General features: G+C 43.1%; 1 protein-coding gene across 4 annotated transcripts in view; it reads left to right on the top strand.

Annotated features, from left to right (window-relative positions):
* The first annotated feature begins 113 nt into the window (after nucleotides 1-113).
* The window catches only part of ORC1 (origin recognition complex subunit 1), a 28,631-nt gene continuing 19,153 nt past the window's right edge, over nucleotides 114-9,591 (top strand). For 2 of the 4 annotated variants that reach the window (XM_066376271.1, XM_066376267.1), the window contains exons 1-3: nucleotides 3,371-3,468; nucleotides 6,296-6,395; nucleotides 7,037-7,164. In XM_066376271.1, the coding sequence (XP_066232368.1) occupies nucleotides 3,378-3,468; nucleotides 6,296-6,395; nucleotides 7,037-7,164 (319 nt within the window). In that variant the 5' untranslated portion in view covers nucleotides 3,371-3,377. Of the gene's footprint in view, nucleotides 267-3,370; nucleotides 3,469-5,192; nucleotides 5,290-6,295; nucleotides 6,396-7,036; nucleotides 7,165-9,591 lie in introns of those variants that run through there. The other 2 variants (XM_066376269.1, XM_066376270.1) reach the window with 2 other exon arrangements.

The following is a 9,591-nucleotide window of genomic DNA, read 5'->3' as shown; positions in this document are numbered from 1 at the left end:
GGGCGGGAAGGATTGCTGCCGGGGGACGCAACGTGGGGACACCCTGGGGGCGTGGCCACGGCGTTTGGCGCGAAATTTTCTTTCCACCTTCTTTCCATTCCTAGCGAGGATCCCGTTCCTGCTCCAGTGTGCGGCCCCTTGGCTGCAGGAGGGGTCCGGCTGTTGCGGGCAAAGCTTACTGCAGCTCGACTAGCTCCTGAAACTCCTGAAGCGGAGACGTGGGAAGTGGAGGGTTCGCTCCTAGGTTCAGGAAGCTTCGGACCCCGGTGAGTGTTGCGTCCTGCGGGCTGAGGGGGACCTGAACCGCGGGGACTGAGGAAGTTGTTCTTTGAAGACTTATTCAGTCATTGATTAATTCAGCAGGTATTACTACGCGACTGTTAAGTGCCAGGCATCGTTCTAAGCCCATTAGCAGCCTTCCTTTCCCACATCCCAATTGCCAAAAGGCTTCTCGCTCCGCCAGAGGCTGCGAGTTGGCAGTGGGGAAGTCGAAAGCCAACAGCCGAGAACCGTGAGCGCTTGCCCTCAGCGCCCTGAGACTCTGAGTAATGACCTCAACCACACCATCTATCTACATTACCCCTGGGAAGCAGCAGAAGTTAATTACTCCATTTTACGGATGTAGCAATTGAGCCCAGAGACTTGTCTAGGTCGTTCACCCCACTCCCCCATTTGAGCTGCTCTTCTGTTGTGGTCTCATCTATTCACCTTCTTTCCAGGAGAGAAGTCTAATGACACCTACTCTACCTGTAATCTAACTCTAGAATAGAAAGGCCTTCGGTCTTGACGGTTGGAAAAAGCAGTAGACTCAGGGCATGAGATGGCGAGATTCTTATCTTGCTTTACTATGAAACTGCAGTGATTAAATATGTCCGTTTTCGACTTTAGTTGTCTGTAAAAATGGTACCCTCTTTCCTGCTGTAATGGGTGCTTGTGAATGCCATTGGATGTTTCTGATGTGAGAACGTGTACAAAGTTCTCTGCAACAGTTCTTTTTTTTATTATTGATTTTAATTTATTGTGTTTACATAGCTTCTAGTGTCGCCCCGAATGCATCCCCCCCTCTCCTGTATTCCCCTCATCTCCTTTGCCCCTTCCCCATAGCGCCCTGCCCCCTTCCCTTCAGGTTTATCCCATCCTATCATCCCCTTTCTCTCTGTCCTCTTTTCCTCTGGATCCCTCCTCTGTCTCAATTCCGTTCCTCAGTTCACATTGTTCTTTGGATTCCCCAAATGAGTGTGAGGTGCAACAGTTCTTAACCATAACAGAGGACAACATGTGAACTTCAGAAAGTTTATGAATCCTCTAAAACCGAATGCAAAGTTTTGTCTGAATTGTGAGTTTCATAACATTCAACATTCATCAAATTAGTAATTTTATTTATTCATTTAGAGAGGAGAGAGAGAGAGAGAGAGAGAAGGGGGGAGAAGCAGGAAGCATCAACTCCCGTATGTGCCTTGACCAGACAAGTGCAGGGTTTCGAACCGGCGAACTAAGCCGTCCAGGTCGATGCTTTATCCACTGCGCCACCACAGGTCAGGCTTAAATTAGTAATTTTAGAAAGAAAGAGAAAACTACCATCATCGTCCCTTACCAACAGAGCAAGGGATTAAGGAAGTAAGGATGTGAATTTACCGGTTTGCATTTTCTTAAACCTCAGTAATCCTAGAACAATGGCACCTCACGTCATGGGTGCTTACTGCATATTGGTTGAATAAAAGGAAGGTTCTGTTACTATTCCATTTTATTCATAAGGAAATCGAGGCCCATCTGACCTCTCAGCATGTAATTAGCATGTCGGAAATTAACTGTTTCAGCCTACTGTGTTTCCCCATGTTTAAGACCCACATTTTCCGAAAAATTTGTCTAAAAACCAGGTACGTCTTATACAGTGGTTGTAGAGTTTTTACTTGCATTTCCCACTTTTTCGCGTTTTCTTTTTTTTTTTCTTTCAAATTTTGGGCCCCAAAATTAAGGTGCATCCTAAACATTGGAGTGCCTTACACATGGGGAAATATGGTATATTTAACATTATCCACTTTACATACAGTGAAGTAGGTAAGAGCACAATCATTGGAATCCAGCTGCTCAGGGTTTGAGTTAAGGCCATACCATCCTGTATAAATAACATCGGGACAAGTTACCAACTTGAAGTGGTTAATAGTGTCTATTGTTCACTCAGCAAATTATTATTGAGAGCCTACTGTACACTTAGTACTATGTACTAACATTGTTTTAGGATTATTGTGAGGATTAAGTGAGATAAATATATCAAGCGTTTTGGCTCCACCTTCTGTCATATTGGCTCAGTAAATATCTGCTATCATTATTTTTACTGCAATTCCCTTATCTGTTTTCCTTGGGTGGGACCCCTGGAATAGGTCTTGTGTATGTTCCAGATTTCTGCTATCTGCAACATTGAGAGCCTGTAGTGGATATTTTATAGAAGCCAAAGCCGTTGCTTGGCTGAGTCAGGCCTCCCATTTCACCTCATTCATCACCCCTTTTAGGGAATCTCTCAGTTGATGATGAGATGAAATGCTGGGTCAGAAAGTGCACAGGTCATAAATATGCAGGTCAATGAGTTTTTATTGTATGAATATTTTTTATAATCTCAGCTAATCCAGTTTTAGAAATCGCATGTCAATGAGTTTTCTTAGAGAGTATACCCATGTAACCAACATCTAGATCAGGGTCTCAAACTTGCGGCCCGCGGGCCGCATGTGGCCCGCCAAACAATTTTGTGCAGCCCGCAGACTAATCCACGAAGTTCAAAATATTTTGGATAAAATTAAGTAAGCCTAGGGGCCTACTTGTATTTTTCATTTCTCTAGCATCCTAGCTAGATATTAGCTTAGTTAACAGCAGTTGTGATGCGAACTACAGTTTCTGGTCGTTTTGTAACACTGAGTAAACTGCATGTACGATTGTGCTTGTTGTACTGATTTTTTTTTTGTTTTCAACTGCAGTGAGAAAAGTGTTGCGTAACAGTTGCCTTTTGTAGACCTAGTGCGGCCCGCCTAACGGCTGTGATCTTGCTCTGCGGCCCACATGCTGAGTTGAGTTTGAGACCCCTGATCTAGATTAAGAAACATGACCAACATCCCAGAAACATTTTTTTATGCTCCCTTTTAGTTACCTAGGTTACCTTCTGTTCAGACTTCTAACCCCATAGGTTACTTTTACTTGTTTCTTTTTTTTTAACAGAGACAAAGAGAGAGTCAAAGAGAGAGGGATAGATAGGGACAGACAGACACCTTAGTTCATTGATTGCTTTCTCACATGTGCCTTAACCGCAGGCCTTCAGCAGACCGAGTAACCCCTTGCTGGAGCCAGTGACCTTGGGTCCAAGCTGGTGAGCTTTTTGCTCAAGCCAGATGAGCCCGCGCTCAAGCTGGCGACCTCGGGATCTGGAACCTGGGTCCTCAGCGTCCCAGTCTGATGCTCTATCCACTGCACCACTGCCTGGTCAGGCACTGTTACTTGTTTCTGGGTGTTATATAAATGGAGTCAATAGCCTGACCAGGAGGTGGCGCAGTGGATAGAGTGTTGGACTGGGATGCGGAAGGACCCAGGTTCGAGACCCCAAGGTTACCAGCTTGAGCTCGGGCTCATCTGGCTTGAGCAAAGCTCACCAGCTTGGACCCAAGGTCGCTGGCTCCAGCAAGGGGTTACTCGGTCTGCTGAAGGCCCACGGTCAAGGCACATATGAGAAAGCAATCAATGAACAACTAAGGTGTCGCAACGAAAAACTGATGATTGATGTTTCTCATCTCTCTCCGTTCCTGTCTGTCTGTCCTATCTGTCCCTCCCTCTGACTCTCTGTCCCTGTAAATAAATAAATAAAATTTTTAAAAAAATGGAGTCAATATAGTATGGTTTTGGAGTCTGATTCCTTTAGATCAGTGGTAGTCAGCCTGGTCCCTACCGCCCACTAGTGGGTGTTCCAACTTTCATGGTGGGTGGTACCAGAGCAACCAAAGTATAAATAAAAAGATAGACTTAACTATAGTAAGCTGTTTTATAAAGATTTATTCTGCCAAACTTAGTGAAAATCTAACATAAAGTACTTGGCAAGTAATTATTCTTATATGCTTTAACTTGCTGTAACTCTACTTTATAAATCACCATTACTGTGGAACCGGTGGGCGGTTAGAAAATTTTACTACTAACAGAGATACAAAAGTGGGCGGTAGGTATAAAAAGGTTGACTACCCCTGCTTTAGATCATTGTTAATTTTGTGAACTTTCCCCCACTTTGTGTGCAGTTGTATTTGGCTTAATTTCATTGCTTTATAATGCTGCTGTGAACATTATAGCTCATGTCTTGATAATAAGTATATTTTTCTGGTGGGTACATTGTATTGGAATTGTTGGGTCAAAGGATATGCATATTTTAGCTTTTTTTTTTCTTTCACTTTTCCGAAGCTGGAAACGGGGAGGCAGTCAGACAGACTCCCGCATGCACCAGACCGGGATCCACCCAGCATGCCCACCAGGGGGTGATGCTTTGCCCCTCTGGGGCTTCGCTCTGTTGAGTCCAGAGCCATTCCAGCGCCTGAGGCAGATCCCCGGGCCATCTTTGCTCCAATGGAGCCTCGCTGTGGGAGGGGAAGAGAGAGACAGAGAGGAAGGAGAGGGAGAGTTGTGGAGAAGCAAATGGGCGCCTCTCCTGTGTGCCCGGGCCTGGAATCGAACCCGGGACTCCTGCACGCCAGGCTGATGCTCTACCACTGAGCCAACTGGGCAGGGCCATATTTTAGCTTTAATAAATACTGCTAATTTCCAAAGTGGTTTTGCCAATTTACACACCCTTTAGCACTATATGAGAATTCTTGCTGCTCTATATCCTTACCACATTTGGTATTGCCCTAATTATTTTCATTCATTCATCTGTTAGGTGCCAAGTCCTAAGCTAGGCCCTGGGGATGCAGTTATGAACAAGACAGACAAGGTTCCAAGATCTCTGCTTTTTTCGAAGTCAACATTTGAATGTGGGAAACACTAAATAAGGAAGTAATATAATGGTCATTGCTTTGATAATAGGGTGGTGTTATGGAATGTGGCCCTGAGGGGCAGTGTAAGGGATGGAGGCAGATAACTTGCCATTGTGTCTCAGTGAAGTCCTCTGAGGAAGTTTCGCTGGAGCTGAGACCTAACCCATCCTTACAAATATTTGCAGAAAGAGAGAATAGCAGCTGTCTAAGTTGGTGGGCATTAAAGGCCTTGGTGTGTTTGAGATTTGGAAAAGGAAGCCTGGAGCAGAGTGACAGACCCAGTTGAGTCAGGGTATGTAGTCCAGACCCAGATTGTCTTCTTTCCTATACCCTCTGCCTGCTGTGCCTAGGATGAATCACCCACACTTGCACACATAGGTGCCTATACAGTAGTCTCCCTTTATCAGCAATTTCACTTTCCAAGGTTTCAGTTACCTGCTTCAACTGTGGTCTGAAAATATTAAATGGGAAATTCCAGAAATACAAGTTTATGTTTTAAATTGTACACGGTACTAAGTAGCAGAGTGAAATATCTCATTGTCCTGCTCTGTTCTGCCGAGGATTTGAATCATCCTTTGTACAGTATATCCAGGCTGTAGGAGTCAGCCACCCATCTGTTATCAGATTGGTTATCAGATATTTTAGAGAAAGACCACATTCACATAACTTATAGTGTAGTTACAGTTGTTTTGTTTTATTATTGTTCATTTCTTACTGTGCCTAATTTATAAGTTAAATTTTATCATAGTTATGTCTATATAGGAAAAAAATAGTATATATGTATAGGTTGGGTATCCATGGTTTCAGGCATTCACTGGGGTCTTCAAATATATCTCTGGAGGATACGTGTTACCAAGACACTTAACAACCAACCACTGTATCACTGTTTTATTTTAAGTTGTTAATGTTTCATACCTGTCACTGTGCCTTGCACCTCATAAATACTTCTAAACATTTATAGTTTCATTTCTTACATATTGTCCATCTTGTTTCCCTGGATAGGAAGAGAAAGGCATAATATAAGACATATATATTCTATATCTTCCCCCCTTCCCTCTTTCTTTCTCTCTCTTCTCTCTAAAATGAATTTTTAAAAAATTGTTTTAAAGACATACACAGATGACACTACATTGCTTATGCTTGCTCTTCATAGAGCTTGACATTTTCCTTTAAAAAAAAATGTTTTCTAAAGTGTGTGGGAGTATAGCTGGGGCAGAAAAGAAGGTTGAACTCATTGAAAGGACTGTGTCCTATCTAAGTGTTACCATGTTAACTCAGAGTTACTGACTTTTCCACAGGAGGCATGGCACATTACTTCACAAGGCTGAAGACCAGACAAACTTACTCATGGGTTGGAAGCCCGGTGTTGGATCAAAAACTACACTACCGAAACTACAAGTGAGTGAGTTGGTTGTCCTGAAATTAAAAATTTCTCCAGGCTAAACTGTTAATAACTTGTATCTAGCCTGTTCTACTTACTCCAAATTGAGGACTGAGGGACAGTAAATATGAATTTAGAGAGGTTTTGTTTGATGCAAGAAGATGGCAGCATAAATATAGCAGTTAATGATAAAGGAAGATACTGTCAGGTTAATGTTTGATAAGCATGATAATGTAATATATATATATATATCTATTTAAGGTGGATTCTGTGTAATTCTGCATGATAACAGGGTAAGATTAGATGTTGTTACAATATCTTCCCAGCCCTAGAGAGCCCTGATTAATTGGATATTGTTAATTGGGCAGCTTTCATGCCTTCAGAAGCCTTTGTTTTTTGTTAATAACTAAGAGAAATAGGGTTCATTTTAAAGGTTCTAGATTAATCATTCATGCTAAAACATTTCATTCAACCCATTTTGTGTCTACTCTTGCATAGAACTAAGTAAACTGGTTTCCCAACAGTAAAATTGGTCAGCAGAGGGAAACTATTTCGGGGATTTTTCCAGTTGGAGAGCACTTTCCTTTGTGCCCAGAGGGTCTGAAGAGCTTGACCCACTCTAAATGATTTCCTAACACGTTTCTCTGTTACTTCCTAGAGAAATGAGTGTGACATCAAGAGGTTGTTCGACTAAGATTCACATCCAAGTGGGACAGTTCGTGTTGATTGAAGGGGATGATGATGAAAATCCGTATGTTGCTAAATTGATTGAGCTGTTTGAAGATGGTGAGTTTGGGGTTGGAATGAAAACCATTCCTTGTCATGAATAATTAGGTAGTGCTGGTGGTGCAGAAGAGGGGCAGTTACCAATTCCTCTGTTCACAGAAGCCTGCGGGGTGGGAAACCTAGGTTCTGAGGGGGGGGGGTCACTTTAGCACTAGCTGTACCCTCTTGAGCGTACTTCCTATTGGATAAGATGGGGTTGAGGGTGCTTAAGAACTAAGCATTTCTCTAATTTTTAAGAGTGGGTAAGAATGGCCATTAAGGATTTTTGGAATGGAGGGAAAGGATTAATTCAGGAAGAAGGGGGGGATCGGTAATTTGCTCTATGATTGAGACGTGTCCTTTAATTTTGGCATGAGGAAGTTAGTAATGAATTTTTCAAATTTAACAAAAGTGTTTTAGTTGGTATTTTACCCAGAGGGACTTGTATGTAAGTGTTGAAAATGCTAGAGGAACAAAAATAGTGTTTCCCAGAGATCAGTAAGTGCAGAAAAAGCCAATACTGCCCCTGAATCTGGAAGAACAGAAGGAAAAGTAGTATTAACCAGAGCCTTCAAGTCCACACTCACTACTTCAGCTAATTCTCTGAGAAGAGCACAGAAAGGTGGGTGGGAATGGGGCAGATCTCCAAAAGAAGGATAAGAAGAACTTGAAACTACACAAAACTGCCTCTTCCAGGAGCTAGAAGAGGAACGAGAGGGAGTTAGTTCTCTGGCAGTTTGTATGCCTAAAAGAAGGAATTGATAGAATGGATAAAGATGCTTTTACAGCCTGATCAGGCAGTGGCACAGTGCATAGAGCAGGGGTCCCCAAACTGCGGCCCCCTGAGGCCATTTATCCGGCCCCCTGTGTAAAAAGTTTGGGGACCCCTGGCATAGAGCATGGGCCTCGGAGGCTGAGGAACTAGGTTCAAAACCCTGAGGTCGCCTGCTTGAGTGCAGGGTCACTGGCCTGAGCCCAAGGTCGCTGGCTTGAGCAAGAGGTCGCTGGCTCATCTGGAGCCCCCTGGTCAAGGCACGTATGAGAAAGCAATCAATGGACAAGTTGATGCTTCTCATCTGTCTCTCGCTCTTTTATTTATTTATTTATTTTATATAAGGACAGAGATAGAGTCAGAGAGAGGGACAGACAGACAGGAATGGAGAGAAATGAGAAGCATCGATTATCAGTTTTTCGTTGCGACACCTTAGTTGTTCATTGATTGCTTTCTCATATGTGCCTTGACCGTGGGCCTTCAGCAGACTTAGCAACCCCTTGTTCAAGCCAGCAAGCAACCTTGGGTCCAAGCTGGTGAGCTTTGCTCAAACCAGATCAGCCCGCACTCAAGTTGGCGACCTCAGGGTCTCGAACCTCGGTCCTTCCGCATCCCAGTCCGACGCTCTATCCACTGTGCCACCGCCTGGTCAGGCCTGTCCCTCGCTCTCTTAAAAAAAAAGATGCTTTTACATTTACCTAGATTGGAAGGATATTTGACAAGTATGGAAGAAAAGCTCATCAAACTAATATCTACTAGGGGGAGAACCTCTGCAGTATGGACCCTTGTGTACAGATTTTAGAACCCTTATGTGGTGCTTTAGTCTTTCTCTAAAGAGCTACAGAAGAGAAGAGGCAATGATGATGACACTAGGGTGTGTGTCCTTACACTTGGAGCTAATGCCAGTATAGAGTGATATTGATGGTACAATCAGAAAACTGAAGATTGTAGGCCTGTTTGCCAGAAGTCACCTCAGTGGCTGATGCGCAAAGTCTTGCCTAGATTTTTGTTCTGCTCTTCGATGATTTCTTTATAATCACTGATCTGTAAGATTTGTTCAGTTCCCTTTATTAGAATTGCTCCTCTCATGTGCCTTTTGTAATTTTTTGATGACTGATAGCCGCTGTTAGGAAGTAGAGCAAAGTGAGAAGAAAGTGGATGCTGGGTTGAGTCAGATTGCTGCTGGTTGATCTTGGGACCATTGACAAATTAATTAAGATCCTTGTAACTTGATTACTTCGCCTATATAAGGGAAATAGCCATAGTTCCTGCCTAGTGGAGTTCTTGTGAGGATTAAAAATAATATGTTTGGGCCTGACCTGTGGTGGCGCAGTGGGATAAAGCATCGACCTGGAACACTGAGGTTGCTGGTTCGAAACCCTGGGCTTGCCTGGTCAAGGCACATATGGGAGTTGATGCTTCCTGCTCCTCCCCTTTCTCTCTCTATCTCTCTCTCTAAAAATCAATAAATAAAATATTTTTAAAAAAATAATATGTTTGCCCTGGCTGGCTAACTCAGTTGGATAGAGCATCATCCTAAAGCACAGAGGTTGCTGGTTCAATCCCCGGTCAGGGGCACATACAGAAACAGATTGATGTTCCTATTTCTCTCTCTTTCCTTTCCTCTCTCTTAAAAAAAAAAAAAATTAATAAATTTTTAAAAGTATATATATGTT

The sequence above is a fragment of the Saccopteryx leptura genome, chromosome 3 (assembly GCF_036850995.1).
Source record: "Saccopteryx leptura isolate mSacLep1 chromosome 3, mSacLep1_pri_phased_curated, whole genome shotgun sequence".
Taxonomy (NCBI): Eukaryota; Metazoa; Chordata; class Mammalia; order Chiroptera; family Emballonuridae; genus Saccopteryx; species Saccopteryx leptura.
Note: the sequence above shows the minus strand (reverse complement) of the source record. Positions and strands in the feature narration are given on the sequence as shown.